This window comes from Pogona vitticeps, chromosome 3 (assembly GCF_051106095.1).
Source record: "Pogona vitticeps strain Pit_001003342236 chromosome 3, PviZW2.1, whole genome shotgun sequence".
NCBI classification, from domain to species: Eukaryota; Metazoa; Chordata; class Lepidosauria; order Squamata; family Agamidae; genus Pogona; species Pogona vitticeps.
Genome location: NC_135785.1, coordinates 15,961,745 through 15,981,627, shown reverse-complemented (window position 1 = coordinate 15,981,627; position 19,883 = coordinate 15,961,745). Strand labels below are relative to the sequence as shown.

Here is a 19,883-nt window from a genome sequence, read left to right as displayed (position 1 = left end):
CTATGGCCAGAGAACAGAAATGAACAGCCAGGCCACACAAGCAGCAGTAGGTGAAATCCTGTTCCAATTATACCAGAGTGGAAGCAATTAGGCTGCTGAAATGGGTCTTAAGCGGCCATGTGCAGGTGCCCATGAGTGTTAAAGGAAACTCTTCACCCACTGGTGGTGTGCAAGATCCCAGCCTGATCTGATTCACAGGGTCATTGTGAGGACAAGAGCTGTATATGCAGCTTCGGGCTCAATGGAAAGGCGGGTGGTACATACCAAGTTTTAAGGTATTGAAAAGTTGTTTACAGAATTATCTTGCCTCCACTCTTCCATCCTTCCTATCAGTCCCACCCCACAGGCATAGTTGCAGATAACACATTAAACACAGCAGCCGAAATTCTGCTACTTTCATTTATGCTGCACGGGCCGCATTGTCTACAGGTTTTCAGAAATACATTCCAGTTCCCACCCGAAGATCCCGAGGCGTCTCTGAATTGTGGGGAAGCCATTTGGGGCCATGGGAAATTTTTCATTTCCTAAAATGGCCATCACAGGTAGTCATCCCAGTGGCAGAGATTTTTGGAAAGCAAAGCCTTCACTTGGTGCCCTCAAAATGCTTCGCTGGGGTGAAAGCAAAGCAATTTCCTTGGTTGCCTTGAGACCCACGAGCGAGTGATTAAAAGTAGCCCCAGGGCACTATAATTTGGAGCAAAGGGGTGCCGAGAAAGTGAAGGGCAGTATCGCCATGTTTGTGCACTGTTGAGGATGTGTGGGCAGTAAACCTGTTGACACCTATACAGATTGAGGCTCCCTCACATGATACTGAAGAACTCTTATGTTCAGCACTGAAAACTCAAATGTCCTAGTATCTGCTGTTCTTTTGGTAAGAGAGAGCAGGAAGTAAGAACCAACATATTAGGCAGAACAAATTATGTTTACTTTTTTGCTCTCCACAAAATCTTACCATATTGACAGACTAGTTAACTTGGAAGTAACTCGTTTTCTGCAACTAGTACTTTTGCAGTAACCATGGTGTTACTCACAAGGCCATGTTGATAGGAAAAATTGTTTTAACTCATTCTGTCACCAATTCTGAACAGCAAATATTGCTCTCTGGGTCGAAGGTGAAAGGAGACCCGGCCAGTTTGGAGCTGGTTCCATTTGCTTTCATCTTATTTGGCACGGTGCAATATCAGAATTGGCCAGTAGAGGAACCACATGACATTTTTTGTACCGATCACGAAAAGACAAACTTACCTGGTTTTTTAAAAAAACTTGAAAAACTTTTATTAAAAATAATATCAAAATCCATTTTTTACAGCACAGGTATAGAACAGGAAGAAAAATTTTACAAAACACTGTAGGTTGCAGCGCTTCTGTTGAGTGTCGAACTCTGCGCTTGATTGCTGCTTATTTATCATGCTGGGCTGAGCCTAAAGCCTCGTCCAGCACATATGCCTTCAGATGTTTGCCCACGAACAGGGAGGTACTTCACCAGATACCGGGCATGCTGTTGACTGGATATTGCACCAACCAGGAGTAAAATCACCCCCCCCCCCAAAATCAGTGATCATTTGTCCCTGAAATGATTTCACTTTTTTTGTCCACTTGAATTTTTTTGTCCATTTGATAATTTTTTTGTCCACTTGATTTTTTTGCAACTTATCACCCCCTGAAAAAATATAAAAACATACAACACATAACAAAATTTGCTACAAATGGAAATTAATAGTTTTTGAAGCGATCAAACATGATCAAATAAAACTCCCATGTTCACGAGGAGTAACTCTCAGGATAAAATCCCCAGGATGATGCTGTAGATTTAATAATGGAAACTGAATAAAAACCCTTTCGGTTCTTGTTATATTTTTAAATGCCACCCTGAAATTCTCTCAGGGAAGACTGAGCTACAATAATGATTAAGTAGCAGCGGAAAGACACCAACAGGGTCATTTTATTCTAGGTCTGCTTCCAGGAAGTGTTTGTGGGTGGGTAAAAAGGGTCATGTTGCTCCAACCAACTCCAAGAGAGTACTAAAAAACATGGCAATTTTCACTCAGGCCAGACATTCAGGGAATCCTCGCCAATTTAGCATTTTTAAATCTAAAAACAGCAAAAGGGGTACGTAAAGGGACTCCCTGCCATCTCCACTGTCAGCCTCCCTGCATCAGTGAAACAAAGCACAGTTTGGCTCACAGAAAAATCAGCATTTTCCACCAGGGGTGTATCTCCACACGGAATTGTTGAAGGCAGATCCTTTGGCCATAAAATAAAAGGACACCCAGCGGAGAAATGGCTTTAGATTGGAGGTCAGCAAGGGCTGCCCTCCAGATCCAGGGAAAGAACATGGAAATTAACAATTAAAAAAAGAGAGAGGTACAGTGGCATTCTTAGATGGTTGCTGAGGACAGACCTTGAGGCTTTTCCAAGGCCAGATCTGCAATCCTGCCTGTTCTCCTTGCACATAGGTTCTTTTCACTGCAACAAGTTGGCAGGGCAGGGGGACTGTAATTTTAGCTTTCCCGCAATGCCCCAGAGGAATACTTTCTCTGGGCATTATGGGATTGCTAGAGTGGCAGCTTCCTTGGAGCAGGGTATTCACCATTGCTACCAATAAGCCTGAGGGAGCAGGACCAGTGAATACTAGAAAGGCACAGACAGACGAGTGCAGGGAGAACCCACCTAATCCTGCTTTGCTGAAAAGTCTTGTGAGCCTAAATAAAGCTGATCTCGTGACAAACTGAATAAAACTGATGCAGGCTTCCATCCATTACAAATATATGCTAAGGAAACTGAATTAGGAACCACAGAAAGCAAGCAAATTATCCACAGTGGCTCATCAATATTCTATGCAAGCTTGCCAGTACTTCACCCAGATGACTTTGTTTTGGGGAAAAAAGTTCTTTTCCTGCTCAACAGATTTCTCTTTCTCAAACCATTTCCTCTGGTGGGTGGGTTTCCAAGCTTCCTTGTTCCACAGCAGGCAAAAGGCTGGTGCATACGATCTACAAACGATTGGAGGAGCCTGCATTGGCCACCGAAAGGGTCCCGCAACACCTTTAAGACCGACAGATTTATTTTATCATGAGCTTGAGTGAATTAGAAATCACTTCCCCATAGGCACTGAAACACTTGCTAAAACATGATCTGTTAGCCTTTTTAAAAAAAGTAGTCATCTCTACTGAGTGAAAAGCTGCAAACCTTCTCTCACTGGTGCATTTTGGTACTGAATCATTCCCAGTGTCGCTTCCTTTCAAAGCGCTCTTCTGAAACGAAGGGTCTTAGGAACTCCGTTGCTAATTTGTGCCTACAGTGTTCATTGTGAAGTCTGCCAACTTCAGAATATGAAAGAACCCTTGAAAGAGTTGCACATGTGGGGAGCACTTTGCAGGTGAAGCACTGATTTCAATTTTTTCCCCTTCCATGTTAATCTGGAAAGTACAAAGGCCCTCGCAGCTCACATGGTGCCGACACAGCGATGAGACAGGGAGCTAGTCAAAACATGACTACTCCATTTGGTGCTATCAGAACTGAATTAAGTAATTGTGTTCTGCTTTCCTACCTTGACAATGTCTCTCCCTGCTACCAAAAAGACATAAAAAAGACGCTTCTGGCGGAATAAAACACTTAAAAAAATAAACTTTGTAGACAAAAGTTAGCACCGTTAAAGAGTAACCTGCCTTTTCACTCAGCCTTGCTTCTCTGTCTTCAACAGCAGTGCACAGATGATGAAAAATCTGGTTATTTCTGCAGCTCAGGCTTGCTGAGTGTGGCAACCCTATCTCCAGTGTTTATCTTTTACTAGGCTCAGAATGGGTTGTGAAAGTGAGCATGGCTATATTTTTGCTAGTGCTGTTCATACATCATTAGAGAGAATATCACAGAAGGGAGTCTTGTTTTAAAGGGGGACTGCATGGCCAAGGTAGAAGAGTTCTAGTCCTGTGACTTAAAAAAGAGTCACTTCTGTGTCAGCCAAACAATGAAATTATTCTGCAATGTTTTTTAAAAAAAGTAAACTTGGTTTTTCTGCAAAACTGCCAGCATGACAGAAGTAAGCAGCAAATTTTAAGAGTATCTTGATACCATGTCACAAACTGAATGAAACAAGTCATGGGCTTGAAAGGTGTAAAGATTAGCAACACATCAAGAAGGGTATCAGCTTTCCAGTAGGTGATTTGACACATACAGTTAAGAGTGGCCATGTCTACTTCCATGTGACTTTTTAGCTCGTCATTCTGCATGGTAAGGTTTATAATGGCCAGAACTTAGCCAAGCATAACTCTTATCCAAATCTTGAGGGGTCATGTTACCACAGATCGCAGCCACACTCCAGCAAAGGTGATCTGCTGTGCCAGAAAGAGACACAAGGAAAGAGTGAGGAATGCTGTGTGCAGATGTAGGCCAAGCCTTAGGCCTTGTTCTGTATGGCTTCCCATGAGGCATTAGGTGCAGCATATTGGTTGAGATGGGTCTCTGGACCAGAGGCTGTAAAACCCTCCAGAATCAAAGCTTCTTTAAAAATGCTTCAGGGACCTCATGTCCTTTCTTACAAGTCCTGTGTATAGGGCGAATCCAAAAGTCTGGTTTTCCTCATGGAAAGGAACCTTGCCCAAACTGATGAGATTCATTTGTTTCTTGGCACTGGTCAACAGGTGTCCATAGCTGCTCCAGGCAGAAAACACTAGTTAACATCCTCTCCCTGTAGCCTCTTCCACACAATTCCTTCACGGCAGAAATGAGAAACTTGCAGGACTGCAGTTCCCATCATTCCTAGCCAGGACAACCAATGAGAAGGAATGCTGGGAATTGTTATCCAACACACACTTTGCTCACCCCATCCTTCCTTATCAAAGCTTCGTGGATTCTTTCTCTACAAGACGAGGAAAGCCCCAAAGAAACTTGTCTCTCTGTCCATATCTACTAGGTCCTTGCTGCTTACGGAGACAAAGATCCGGTCGTTGTTTTTTAAGTGAAAGACGCCACCTTGATATATCGAGTAAAGTCCATATTCTGCGTTTTTGGACCAACAGCTGGTTCTGGCGCTTTTCATCAACAGGATGGGGTCTGGGTAGTCAGTGAACTTAGAAATGTACTGAACCATTTGTTTTGGGTTCCGGACACTATCTGAGCCAGGGTCTGAATCAGGTTCTACCCCCTCAGGTTCACGGAACCGAAAATATATTTGAGAGTAGATATAATAGAAGCCTGTCTGTCGTATGACAAGCTCCCCATTTCTCACATCTACATTGTAGCAAAAAGAATTCCCTCTTCTGGATGACTCCCATGTGTTTATTTTATAGCCAAGATTGCTTCCCAGTGCAATATCTATGGTTGGGTAAAAAAAAAAAAGACAAAAGTTATTTTGTGATAGATAGATAAAGACAGACAGATATAAAGCATAGAAGAAAAAAATTCCACAACTTTAAGGTATATTTAAGAAACTGAAAATCTGCATTTTGTTCATTCTTGATAGCTTTCATTCCAGAGTTTTTACAAACCATAATGGCCAGAGCTTGGATGCCATTTTAGATTTTTTATGTATTACTGCTTTAATTAGGTTTTTTAGTGCTACTTTACCATTTATCAGAGTGGTATTTGTTTGTTCCTTTTAAATATTTATTTTCAGTTTTAATATTGTCTTTCAATGATGTAAGCTGCCTTAGATCCTTTTTAAGGAGAAAGGCTGTGTAAAAATATTTTTAATAATAATAATAATAATTTTGGAAGCTACAAATTCTAGATCCTGTTAAGGATGATGCCAATTTACTGATTGACATGTAGCAAATAAATAAAAATATACTACTGAACTTAACTCATTTTAATATTGATTAGTTTTCGCATATAATAAAGCTTCTGTAAACCAGCAAACCCTGCAAAGAAGTGAACCAGAAAATAACAAATCTGCAGTCATTATTCTCAGAACTTGTGAAAGTTATTTACTATCTGGGGGACCAAGGGATAGTTGAAAAAGGCAATTTTTCAAAGTTTTGGCTACTTTTAATGAAAGACTGACCAGAAGCCTACGGCCATTTTATATTTGCTTTAAAAAAAAAACCTGTGCAACTCTTTGTGGGAAACTGGCACTCACTAACAAGAGGCTGGTTGCGTTCTCGTGCGTTACCACCCATTGTGCATTCACTTGGAAATGATTCAGGAGGCTGGAATAAGTAAAATAATTAAAACAAAGCTATGGAGCAGCTGGATATGGTCGTTCACACATGCCCTCTTAGCTCTTCCCTCCTTCTTTTGGGAATCCGTGGAATTCCCAAGGTGCAACCAGTACAGTGGTAGCTCGCTAGACGATTCCACTGAATTCGCTGTTTAACGAAATCGTCTAACGAAAAGCATTTCCCCATTGGAATGCATTGAAACCTGTTTAATGCATTCCAGTGGGGAAGAATTCTCGTTGTCTAGCGAAGATCGGCCATAGGAAAGCCACTTTGTGAACCACCAATCAACTGTTTAAATTGCTGTCTTGCGAAGCTTAGGTCTCAAAAACACCCGTTTTGCGAGCACGGAGGAAGCTATCAAAATCGTTGTCTAGCGAAAATTGGTTTGCGAAGCAGGGACCAAACATTGTCCAGCGAAATTCCCTCCATAGGAATCACTGTTTTGCGAATCGCTATAGCGATCGCAAAAAGTCCATGTCTAGCAAAAAAACTGTCATGCGGGGTAACTGTCTAGCGAGGCACCACTGTACCTTGTTAACGAGCATCCATTTGCTATTAAGTCGTCTTCAATTTCACGTAAGCAAGCAAAAATCAGTCACAGAATTTGGGCCACTAGTCCATTTTCTGGTCATTTTCACAGAACAATTTCCTCCAGTTGAGGGAGAACTGGGTAAACAGGGAATGTGCATATTCAAGCACGGATGGGATCTGTTCACCATGAACAAGCTAGAATAGGAATAAACCCAACAGGTCTTCTGTACACAAGCAAACAACAACCATGTCTTACTTTGTGTGGTTAAAGCACTCTTTCTGTTTGGGTTAGCCGTCAGGTGAGCGGCCACTCTGGGTATGACACTCTGAAAGGCACCTCTTGTTTCAGTTGCAGTGGGATCTAGATGGAAAGAAAAAAGAAAGAGGCCCACATTTAAACGTCAACTACGGTTACAGCCAAAGCACTGCTGTAGCAATGAGAGAGGTCTACACTCTGGGTTTATGGAAGCAACATATATCTATGGTGACCAGTGGCCATAATAGATAGCCTTATTCTCCATGAATTTATCTCATAGTTCTCTCATTAGCATACAGTGTGAGGAAGTTGCTTTTAAATTACAGCCACCAGAATTCTCAGTCAGCATGGCCAGCTGCCATTCTGGGTGCTGTGGCCCAAAAAGTAACTATTCCAAGCTCCGGGGTGTTGGGGTTCAACTATGTGCTATATGAAGAATTCATTCCTTTTTATCAGTCCAGAATCTTCAACCATTTTCTTTCTTTCTTTCTTTCTTTCTTTCTTTCTTTCTTTCTTTCTTTCTTTCTTTCTTTCTTTCTTTCTTTCTACCTACCTACCTACCTACCTACCTACCTACCTACCTACCTACCTACCTACCTACCTACCTACCTACCTACCTACCTACCTACCTACCTACCTACCTACCTACCTACATTGGTGCCTCACAAGATGAATGCCTCACAGGATGAAAAAACCGTAAGACGAATGGTTTTTTCGATCGCTATGGTGCTTCGCAAGTTGAAACACATTTGAATGACACAATTTGGTTCAAACCAAACCATACCAACAGTGATCCAAATATTAATCTATAAACCCATCTGGACGTACCCTATGATGCACACAGTCTCACAGCCATCATGGCCAGTGGTCATGCTGTGGTTGTGAGATACTGGAAGATGTACGCCAAAATCCGCCACTTTCCCCCATCTCTAGCATTAGGATGGGGATTGATTAAACCAGCAGTGAGGGCTTCTTCTATGGCCGTGCTTCGCAAGATTTTTTTTTTTTTTAGACTGCTGCCTCACAAGATGAAAAAAATGCATTCGTCTTGCGAGGTTCCCATAAGCATGCATTGCAATGCATTCCTATGGGAAGCCGCTTTTCGCAAGACGATTTTTTTGCAAGATGAATTACATTCGTCTTGCGAGGCACCACTGTATGTATTCATGTATGTACGTATCTATCCATCTATCTATCCATCTATCTATCCATCTATCTATCCATCTATCTATCCATCTATCTATCCATCCATCTATCCATCTATCCATCCATCCATCCATCCATCCATCTATCCATCTATCTATCTATCCATCCATCCATCCATCCATCCATCTATCTATCTATCTATCTATCTATCTATCTATCTATCTATCTATCTATCTATCTATCTATCTATCTATCTATCTATCTATCTATCTATCTATCTATCTATCTATCTATCTATCTATCTATCTATCTATCTATCTATCTATCTATCTATCTATCTATCTATCTATCTATCTTCTGGAAAAATACACACACATATTTTAAAAAATGCAAAGTGTGCTGCTTATCTACTGTCCCATAGCACTTAAAGCAGTAGAAAGTCTTACCTGGGCAGTTTACAATTTAATCATACAGGCTACTCACTGCCCCCCTCCTCCCAGCAAGAAAGGTACTCAATTTATCGACCTTTGAAGGCTGAGGGAATCTCAAGCCAACTACCTGGGATAGAACTTGGTTCATGAGCAGAGTTCTGGCTGCAGCACTGCAGTTTAACCGCTACACCATGAGGCTCCTACTATTTAAACATGCAAAGGGCCTTCTTTGCTGATGTTCCCAGACTCTGGAACTCCCGCCCATGGGAGGCCAGACTGGCCCCATCATTGCTGTCCTCCTGCAAACAATCGAAGACCGTCCTCTTCAGGCAGGCTGTCTAGGAAAGGTTTCAAAATGAGATGGTTTGCAGTTGTTGCTTCTAACTCTGTTTTAGTTATGCTCTTAATATAATTTTATTTGTTTGTTTAATATAGGAATAATCCACTGTTTTTAGCTTTAATGTTGTATTTTAATGATGTAAGCTATCTTGGGTCCTTTCATAGGAGAAAAGCAGGGTAACAATGTTTTTTAAATAAATAGCCCAACTAGTCTGACACTATCCACTACACCACACTGGATCTCTGAGGATCCAAGAATAAAACCTGAGACATTCCAGCCAACAGACATGTCCTTGAGCTTTTCTCATTCCAGTTTTAAGGTTCTTTAGCCAGGCCTTCTACCCGAAGCACATCAATGCCTCTTAAAGCCAATCTACATGCTCAGAGTTTTAGTAAATTTAATCATCGCACTTCTAATAGATTCATTCCTCACTTCTGTGGTGCATCAGCACAGGTGTTCACATCCTGTCCATCAAAAAGCATGTAGCAAACACAGCTGATGAGCACATCACGGCTTCCATACCTATTGCTGAGGATGCTCCCGATGAGCTTGCTTCATTTGCTCGGTGCCTGGCCATCATCTGTAAGTGCAAGGATAACCGGATTAGCTTTTCCCCCTGACAAAATCAGGCTGACAGAAAAAATGCATGCAGCATTTGTCCCGCTTCTTGCTTATTAATAACTTCTAGGAAGGAATGGAAATCAAGGTCCATCAAGGGACCAACTGCTATTTAAGACGGGCAAGTTAAAACTTAAAATCAAAGGGATTGAAGTTCCCTGTGCATCAACTAGATTTTTTTTTAAAAAAACTGAACTATATTTCAGAATCACCAAACCAGGATTTTGAAAATTTCCCAAGATTGGAGTTTAAGGGAAGAAGACTTCATACTTGCGGCTTGCTGAGATTTGTGCCATAGTACGAATGTGTGACTTTCTACTGCAGCAGCACATAGCTTTTTAAGAGTACCCTACCTGATTCACAATGCACTCTTGTGACACCTTAATTGGCAAGAAGGTGGAGAGATAGTTCAGTGGTTAAGCTATATGGCTGCAGAGCCAGAGGTTGGTAGTTCAGTTTCCCACTGTGCCTCCTGCCAAGTACAGCCAGCCTGTGTGGCCTTGGGCAAGCTGCACAGAAGGGAATGGTAAGCCACTACTGAGTGTCTTCTACCTGAAAAACCCTGAAAGAGGGGTTGCCATAAGTCAGAATTGACTTGACAGCACAGGATTATTTAATGAGTGACAGACTCTTTTTCAGATACATCTTTTTCGGTTGGTTTTCTCAATTTAAAAGCAATGTGCATTATTTGTTAATTATACTCTACCTTCTCTCCAATGAACAAGGCAACCTATGCTGTTCTGCTCCTCCTCCTCCCTCACTGTTTCTTTTTTATATACATTTCAGGGCCCTGCGTGGCCACTGGGGGCAGAAATAGGGCCTCCGGATTCATTAATAAAGTGGTGACCTGCTTGACAATTACCTCGTTAGACGAGGAAATCGCTTAATGATGTGTTTTTGTGATTGCTTTTGCGATCGCAAAACGATGTTTTGATAGGCAAAAATCGCTTAACGATGATCGTTTCCCTGCTTCGGGAACTGATTTTGCGCTTTATGACGATCAGAAAACAGCTGATCGTTGGGTTTCAAAATGGCCACCCACTGTTTAAAATGGCTCCCTGCTGTGTTTAGGAAGGCTTTTCCGCAAGAAAGGCACCCGAAAATGGCCACCCTACGGAGGATCTTAGCTGGATGCTGAGATATTTCGCCCATTGGAACGCATTGAACCCATTTTCAATACAATTCAATGGGCTTTTTCATTTCGCTTGACGAGGATTTCGTTCTACAGCGATTTTGCTGGAACGGATTATCCTTGTCAAGCAAGGCACCACTGTATTGCCCACCCCAGCTGTAATTACAACATCACACTGGCTCCCCGACCAACAGGAGATGACAGATGGGAGTCATCACCTAACCCATCTGGAAGATGCCAAGCTGGAATGTTTATCGTAAGTGAATGTCAAGTGTCTTCTTTTCATGTGGATGTCATTAAGACAAGTACCTTCTTAATTAATCTTGAGAGCTGCCGCTTGACTTGCCAGCAGGGGTCACTGTCTTCACTGTAATACGGATCCAGGTCCTCCAGGAAAAAGTTCTCCCTGGTGAAGCAAGCCATGTTGCTCTCGGAGTAAGTGCTGCGAAGCTGCAGGTAGAAAGGCATTTATTTATTGCAAACGAGAGCAACTGTTAGTTGAATAATGCATCACAAGGAACAGAAAGATATAAAATGATTACAGAGATGCAACTATCAGAAGAAAAAAATATATATAGGTAGCAAAGTCCTTGCAGTTTCCTGAGTCAACCCAAAAGATATTCCACAATTTAACTTGTTTGTTCTCCTTTTTGTGCTTGGATACTATCTAATGGGGAAGAGTTCCACAATATTTTATAATAATATATATATTATTAAACATTTCTATTAATTTTTCATGCCATGAAGCTCAAGGTGTAAATACGTGGCTCTCTTCTCATCCCCATTTTCAAAACAACCCTATGCGGTAGGTCAGGAGAAAACCTTACTGCACAAACTCGCCCAGCAAATTTCATGCCTCAGTAGAGACTGGAACCTTTCATTTTCCAAATCCCAGTCCAGCATGTGCAGCACCATACTTGCAAAAACTAAAATATCACTAACTCTTTTAAAGAGTTCTATACAGTCGTCCCTCGGTTTACGAATGTAATTTTTAGTTTACGAAGCAAAATCCATTGAAAATAATGCCTCGGTTTACTTTTTTTTTTTTTAGAGTACGAAGAACGTTTCCCTAGGATGCATTGTGCCTGAAGGTTTGTAACGGCACCCCCGTTCCTACGGCAATCCGCGTTTCAGCTTAACGAATTTTTCGCTTTATGTAACATCCCATAGAACGCATTCATTTCGTAAACTGAGGTACTACTGTATACAGAATGTTCCCTCAGTACAAGAAAGGGAAAGGAGTTTAAAAAAAAAAAAAAGAACAGGGTTCAAAAGATAGTGGAGTGCCTAACTGTGTCTTGGGAGAATATAGGGCTGATAGTTCATCCTCTTTTTTTTGCAGGGCGAAGATATAAAAATCTAGCAATCACTCAGATTCTGTATCCAGCACAGATTACAAACTGGAAATTTGGGATGTCTAAAATTGTGCTTCATCGTGGCCAAAGAAAAGTAGCAATATGAGGGTCAAGCTCCAGACTGAAGATGATTCAGGGTATTTTCAGCTGGACAGTTCCCGGTGCCACCAATCAAAGGACACTCTGCAGCGATTCTATCCTTCCCTCCTTCATGGATTTTAGTGGCAAGAAAAAAAAAGGCACACTATTTATTTATTTATACCCCTCTTTTCTCCTTAAAAAAAAAAAAGATTCAAGGAGGCTAACATCTTTGTTATGAGCTGTCAAGTCACCTCTGACATATGGTATCTCCAGGAATGAGTGATCTCAAAATGTCCTGTCATCAACGGCCCTCCTCAACTCCTGCAAAGTCAAGCTTGTGGCTCCCTTTAGGAGTCAGTCCATTTATTTTATTTGGTCTTCCTCTTTTCCTGTTGCCTTCCACTTTGCCCGGCATTATTGTCTTTTCCAGAGAATCCTGTCTTCTCATGATGTGCTCAAAGTAGGACAGCCTCAGCTTCAATATTTCTGCCTCCGGCTTGCTTTGATCTAGGACCCTCTTGCTTGTCTTTCTGGTAGTCCAGGTGATCTGCAAAGCGTTCTTCCAATGCCGCATTTCGAATCCATTTTTTCCCGTCAGCTTTCTTTCCTATCCAGCTTTCACACACATACATGGTGATCAGAAATACAAGAGTGTGGATGATCTCGGTCTTGGTCTTCAGGGACACATCCTTACACTTGATGATCTGGGGGTAGCAATGGTAAAACCACTCTTTAAATATCTCACATTCCTTCAAAAAAACACATTACGGCCACGGCAAGTCAGATGTGACCTGATGGTACACAACACACATATAACGTAACATCCAATCTACCACCGTGCTTTTCATGTTGTTTTATTTTTCGTTGTGTTTTATGGTATCTTTGTTTTGCACCTTTATACAGTGGACCCTTGACTTACAGACGGCTTGACTTACAGACTTTTTGAGTTACAGACTTCTCTGGCCGCAAACTTTAGGTTTGACTTGCAGCCTGAGAATTGACTTACAGACCAGAAAAAAACCAAAATGGAACAAAAACGGCCTGTTACGGGATTAATCGGTTTTCAATGCACTGTAGGTCAATGGAGACTTGACTTACAGACTTTTTGACTTGAGAACCGCCTTCCAATACGGATTAAGTTCTCAAGTCAAGACCCCACCGTATTTTATGGATGTTGTTGAGTTTTGTGATTATGTTATTGTTTAGTTGTTGTAAACCGGCCAGAGTGGCCTTGGCAGCCAGATGAGTGGTATACAAATCAAAATAAATAAATAAACTTTCAGAATCACCCATTCAGTATAGCTACTGGACATGCAGGCAGATTTTCTGGAAACTTTCATTCTGAAAGTGCCCGATGCAGGGCGATTACATAATAAAAAGCCTAAAACCATAAGTACTTTTAACTTTTCTTCTTCTTCACTGTGAAATAAGCTTAAGGCAGTCGCCGAACAATTTTGCCTGGCTTGTTATGGCTTGATTTCATCTCAGAACTGACAGAGCAGCGGAAAATTTACTGCCCTCTGGAGACTGTGGATGGTTTCTCACAACATATGAGTCAGAAGGTTGTACTAATCCTGGGCAGAAAGGAAAGGACAAGGCCACGACAAGGGACTCCAATCTAGTGTCAGCTTTGGGCTGGAACTGTGGTGCCCACCTTTGGGTAACCCAGGTGTTCTTGAACTGCAATTCCCAGAAGCCTTCACCACCAGCTGTGTTGGCCAGGGTTTCTGGGAGTTGAAGTCCAAGAACACCTGTTACCTAAGGCTGGGAACCACTGGCCCAGAAAATACACAGCCCTTGAAAGCCACACCTTTCCTTGGGTATTTCTTGATGCTTCAAAATCAAAATGAGAACACCCCTTGCATTAATTTTCTTCTTTCCCATCTACTGAACAATTTCCCACACTCTAAATTCTTCTGCAGAGTCTAACTACAAAAGACACCTAGAGAAAAAATTACTTTTACTGTATCTCGGGCCATTTTAAATAAAAGGAAGATATCAAATATATAGGATGTATGTCACAGAAAGGCACCTTAAGATTTTTCAGCAGGCAGCAATATAAAAACAGAACTGTTATGACTGGAAATGTGGCAACCTGCAAATGAGGGCTGCAGCTTATGCACATCAACAGGTGTAAAGTGCTGTCATGCACATACATATTGCATCCGTATTCCCCTTCCCCACAAAGACTTGCAGAGACTTCTGCAAAGCCAACCTAGAGAGGAAGCTGCCGAGACTAAGGAACGTGTTGCTTCCTATCAGGAAGCCCCCACTGATAAATAAATCTCTTTTGAAAACCTCAGAATCTAAACATATGGTGAGATGCAGGCAGTTTTTTTGTCCAAAAATAGGACACCAAACTCAACAGATCAACAGACTTGCCTGTAGATCCACTGCCTGTGTGCAAGAAGGAGGCTTCCCCCATTTAATATCTTGCAGAAGTGTGTTCTCTATCATGCCCATCATCTCCAGATAGCGTGGGATGAAGGACTGGTAAGTCAACTCTTCTGGAAAACAGGGTTGGTAGCAACTTCTCTATAACCAGACATGAAAGTCACTGATCCAACCCACACGGTTGTAAATTCCTCCTTCTCATTTCTAGACCAACAGTTGTGACACATTTCAGTTAAGGCTGGTTATTTTCACCACTGCTTCAGCCCACAAAGAGTTCTGCAATTAGTTGTAACACTATACGGAGGAGTTAACCCTCTTGCGATAAGCAGTGCTTTCTATTTAGGTAACATGGTCTGCAATGTGCAGAATTACCGGAGACTCTGTTGCAGGTTGGTTCTCGGAAAGGTGCCTAGCAGGGAGAAATCTCACTGGTTGTTGATTTTTTTTTTTTGTCTGCTCAGTTTTAAAGACACAGATGGAACCAGATCAAAATGCAAAGAGGCTACAACCACATTGCCAAAACTAAATTTACCCACCCGCTTCTTTTCATGGTAGTCTGAAAATGCGAAGACCTGGAAATGTTACTTTGGACTAAGACACTTAGAACCCCCTAGATAGCATGAGCAGAGAAGCTGAAAAAGTAACTTTTCCAAGTTCCAGAATATACTCTGAACCATAAATAATAGCTTCAAGAATCTAAATGGAACAGATTTGGAATCCAGACATTTAGCATGGGCATAGCTGTTGAAGAACAGCGCTTGGGTAAATGTTACTTGTGGACTACAGTTCCCAGAATCCCCAAGCCAGCGTTGCCCATCAGCTCAAACAGAGCAGCCTGGGGTAGTCAAGTCCACCCTCTCAAATAGGAACCACTGCTCAGATCCATCTGATTGTGAAATAGGACCCCTCTGTGCGTGTGCAATAGTTCATTCCTATACTGCACCATACATAAAGGGTTTCTTCGCCCTGAAGAAATACTGAGCGCACGTTGATGCAGCCATTCACACTGCTCCAAAGAAACTTTATACCAGGAAACAGCTGATTCTGAACTCTGGACAGAGCTACAGTTTCACTCTTGCTAACAGCAGGCAAAAAATAAAGCGTCTAGGTATGCAAGTAAACAGTTTCAGAAAAATATACAAAAAACTGATAAAGGGTTGAATAAATGACCTAGAAAAGAGGCAGTTAAGAGCTTTAAGAGCAAGGGCATGAATTCCCAAGAAAGCAGCAATGTTGGGTCTGTTGTCTGCTGCAGCAACAACCTACAAAGCGTGCAGTCAACCTTAAAGACTATCAGCCATTACTCAGCACGACCTTCCTGGAATTCCAGCCTATTTCACTCCATGCCAAGCTGCAGTCCAAAGGTTTCCAAGAGGTTTATTGTTGATTTTGTTGAGAGAGAGAGAGAATAAGAAGAAATCCTTCTTTCCTTTGTAAGAGAAAGCTTTACTGCAGGTCCTTATTAAAACAGCCCTGACGGAAAGCTGTATTAAACACTTCAGAGGGCTTATACCATCTCCTGGCCTCTTGATGCTTTGGAATGTCATTATGTTTGGTCACGGGCTGTGCTCACAAGGACTGATGGGATCTGTGGTCTAAAACATGTGGAAAGCAATCTGGCGGCCTATCTGCACCAGAGTCCATACAGAGCTTGGATTTCGTAGCTAAGAAACAGACAACCAACATAGGAAGTTCTTGCTACTTTAAAGCAGAGAAGGGAAGTTACTTTTCTGCTTCTTTGCTTTTTGAAAACTCCCAAGAATCTCCAGCCATGTTCTTTGAGAGATTCTGGGAATCTAGCCAGGTAACTTTTCCACATTCTAATAACAACCCAGTGCCCAGTCAATTCTGACTTACGGCAACTCTTTTCAGTAATGGCTTACTATTTGGTTCTTCTGGGGATATCCTGGGACACTGCTGCTAGCTCAAGGCATACACAAGCCCGCTCTACTCACAAGAGGTACAGAAAGGAATCCAATTCCCAACCTCTGGCTCTCCAGCCAGATGCCTAAACTACTGAATTATCCAGCTAGCCCTTCCAAAGTCTACTTTAAACAAAAATCCTTGCTCCTCCACCCTATAGAAGTAGGGTTCTAAATGAAACAAGGCAAGGAACAGGCCTGCAACATTCTGTATCAAAATGTGTTAAAATCTGCCAGTTTCACCACCCATTTTTGGAATGTTTTGTCTGCTAATATTGATGTTGAGGATTTTATTTATTTTAAAGAGAAGAAAAAGAATGAAAACCATGATGATTCTTAAGATGGCAAACTCCATGTTTCTCTAAAATATGTTAATAAGCACTGTTCTTATAAAGAATGGCTGAAGCTTCACAAACTTGCACTCTTTTATGATGAAGGAGCTGAAGAAAGAAGAAGTACAGTAGTCTGGTTAATAACTTAAAATGGAATGTATAAAGGTACCTCCAAGATGAATTACTGGTTTATCCAGCCCTTCCTACTCTTTCCGGTATGCAGGAAACACAGACTGGGAAAACACCAAGCCAGGGTTAAAAACAAGAATGTGGGGAAACAAAACTTCCTGGTGGTTGATGCTTTTGGCTTCCTCTTCCAGGAGCAGAAGTGAACGCTATACCCATAAAAGCAAGAGGGAAATCCTAGGATGTTAGTGATGATCTAACATTTGAAATTTATTTCTTAATGGTATTTTTTAAATTATAATGAAACTGATAACTGCACATCCAACTAGTCTTTGTTAACTCCATACTGCAGAGTGGAGGCTGAGGGAGTGGTTTATGACACCTCTGCAATTTAGTCCGGCAAAGGGCAATCCTGGCACCATCTTAAAATTATCTTGCTGTTTATATTCCTCCTTGGGTGAAAGAAAAGTGGACAAGGAAATGTTCCTCTTTTAGACTACAGTCCCCACAATCTCCCAACCGCCATGGCAAATAACTTACAAACAGATTTGGGAAATCCTTTTATTGCAAATAAATAATATTTTCCAGAAGCATACCTGATCCCATGGTTTCTTTCCAGACTTTCGAAAACTCGCTGTGCTATTTTTCTATCCTTCTGTCAAACGCAACAATACCAACAAGTTTTATGCAATCAGTACTCAATGACCAAATGTAAACTTGTTTCTTTTCTTCAAGAAAGGGAAAGAGGTTAGATTTCTAAGCATCTCTTCCTGGTGGCTGATCTAAGGCAGTGCATATCCCCAAACTGCATATCCCCCAAAGTAGCATACACGTGGCATCATCAGCACGCATGCGCTCTTCCTGGAAACAATCCTCAAAAGGTTTGTTTACAGGTTTCCCCTACACACAGTTCCAAATTTAGGCAGAGGGAATTCACCCATCATCACTCATTGTTAGAGAAAAGGGGTTATCTGAGAAAGGTCACTTTTTATGACTTAGGAGAAAGAAACATGATATGAAACGAGTTGTGCAAGGCATGTTTGGATCCAGTTTTCCCCCAACAAAGCAAATCCAAAATTACTCCTCTCTCCTTTGCCCCCTTTTTGAAAAGGAAACTTCTGGAGAGGGAGAATCATAATAGAAGACTGTTCGTTCATAGCACAAAGTTTAATTACAATATGAAAATAAAAGTGTTGGGAAGTGAGAAAGAACTGAAAAGGGGAGAACTTGAAGAAATCCTTCATTTCCCAATAGATGTGCATTTAAGATTCCTCTTTAGTGCTTCAGATCATTTATTACTCAAAGCCCACATTTAAAATAGGGGGGAAATAAAGAGGTGCCCATTTGTTATGGGCCACACTGACTGGGGGAAATCTGAGAATCCAACTCCAAGTAAGTAATTTTTTTCCAAATTTGGAAAAGGCAAAGGGGCTTTTAATACATATTCAATGGAAGCCTCCCATGGGAAGTTACTCTCGGCAGAAACAGGATGTTCATAGGATTTTAGTCGTCCTTCTATATTACAAGCAGCTCTTCATGATCCGATGGCGCTTCCTCGGAAGGAAGTCTAGCGAATATTTACTTCCAGGCAGGCAGCTGTGCAAATTTGCTCTGCGGAATTCCTGACAAATAGGCACTCACAAGGCTTCCATCCTATTCAGGAGAGGCTTACTCTGAAGTTAGGGCTCCTGAAATGTATGGCACTCACTGCAAAAACATATAGCAAGCGGTACTCCAGATTTTCCGGAGTTGAGGCAAAATGATCCCGTTTCGTAACTTTCGCCATTGTGTCTTTGTCCGATAAGGAAGCAAACGGGTTAATCATAGTTGCTGCTTTTTAAAAGCGTGCAAGACGAACAGTTGTTCGTAAGATCCACGCCCTTCCTGGGAGCAAGATTACAAAAATCCCCTCTGAAATTTACTCCCAAGTAAGCCCATCGAAAAATCACTCTGCAGCGATCTTTGCAAAAAAACAAGCACACACACCGAATTTTGGTCTAGCTCAGCCCCAAAATTTAAGAAATCTCAGCAATTTTTAGCAGAGGAGGGGAAAAGGAATCGGGGGGCCTCGATCCGGTCCTGAATTCAGGGATTCCCACTGAATAATGCCAGACCAAAGCACCTGCAACGTACAATGTCCGAGTGTGAAAAGGAATTTTTTTTTAAATTGTGGCTTGCCTGCGGGGCTCGAGCCGCTTCCCTGAGAGTAAGCCCCGCTAGATGCAAGCGAGGCTTCCTCCTGAGGAGACCCGGCAAAGCGCGAGGCATCCTCCTCCTTTTGTTTGCAAAGCCGGCTCCCCCCAGCGCCAGCGCAAAAGCCGCCCACGGCTCCGGCCACTGACCTGTTGCAGCTCGTTGGTGAAATAAAGGAAGGTGATGGCCACGCAGATGGTCTGGAGCAGGACCGCGAAGACCAAGACCAGCCCGCAGCTGAGCGCCACGCCGGGGCCGCCGCCGCCGCCGGACTGCATCGTGGACCGGGCAGGGGGACAAAGGACCCCGGCCGGGCAGGCACACTCGCGGCCTCGGAGTCTGCCCGCCGGAGAGGGAGCCTGGCGATCCCTCCCTCTCTCTCTCTCTGGGGCGTGTGGGGACAAAAAAAGGCGGTCGGGAAGGGGGTTGGTTTGTTTTCGTTTGCAAGGCGGAACGAAGGCGACCTCAGGGCTCCGTTTTGAAAACGCCTCCAACTCATCCTCTTTCCCCTCCCACTTCAGGCAACGGGGCGGGTCTCCCAAGTTTCCTTGTGGGGTGTGTGTGTGTGGGGGGGGGAGGTTGCCACCCCTGCAAAAGTTGGGGGCGAGGAGCCCTTCCACTGGAAACATGCACGCATGCAGGCAGGAAACCTTGCTTTCTCCCAATCCACAATGGCAGTTCTCCATTGCGTTGGTTTTCCAAGGTCCAGCGGCGCTTTCACTTCTGTGTACCACCGACCGTTTCATCAAATGAAAGATTGTGCTATTAAAAGCAACAACAACTTCGCTTTCAAGTTTAAGCATCTAAAACTATATACATGCATTAAAAATCCAATAACCACAGACAAGCCTCCATAGCCTCCTCCCTT

The 19,883-nt window shown here is 42.4% G+C and overlaps 1 protein-coding gene and 1 long non-coding RNA gene across 3 annotated transcripts; both read right to left on the bottom strand.

Moving 5' to 3' along the window:
• Nucleotides 1-1,249: 1,249 nt before the first annotated feature.
• Nucleotides 1,250-19,490, bottom strand: TNFSF10 (TNF superfamily member 10). Of its 2 annotated transcripts, none has more exons than XM_020793817.3 (5): nucleotides 19,165-19,490; nucleotides 10,922-11,062; nucleotides 9,385-9,442; nucleotides 6,946-7,050; nucleotides 1,250-5,313 (listed from the first exon to the last, which is right to left on the bottom strand). In XM_020793817.3, exons 1-5 carry the CDS (start codon nucleotides 19,291-19,293, stop codon nucleotides 4,859-4,861), a joined length of 888 nt encoding a protein of 295 aa, XP_020649476.3. In that variant the 5' UTR covers nucleotides 19,294-19,490; the 3' UTR covers nucleotides 1,250-4,858. The 2 variants fall into 2 exon arrangements, with proteins under 2 accessions (XP_020649476.3, XP_072852299.2); XM_072996198.2 differs by lacking the exon at nucleotides 19,165-19,490 and adding an exon at nucleotides 12,300-12,502.
• Nucleotides 7,420-8,144, bottom strand: LOC144587938 (uncharacterized). Its single transcript, XR_013543198.1, has 2 exons — nucleotides 7,599-8,144; nucleotides 7,420-7,546 (listed from the first exon to the last, which is right to left on the bottom strand). It is a non-coding gene; the product is annotated as an uncharacterized LOC144587938 (long non-coding RNA).
• Nucleotides 19,491-19,883: the final 393 nt, after the last annotated feature.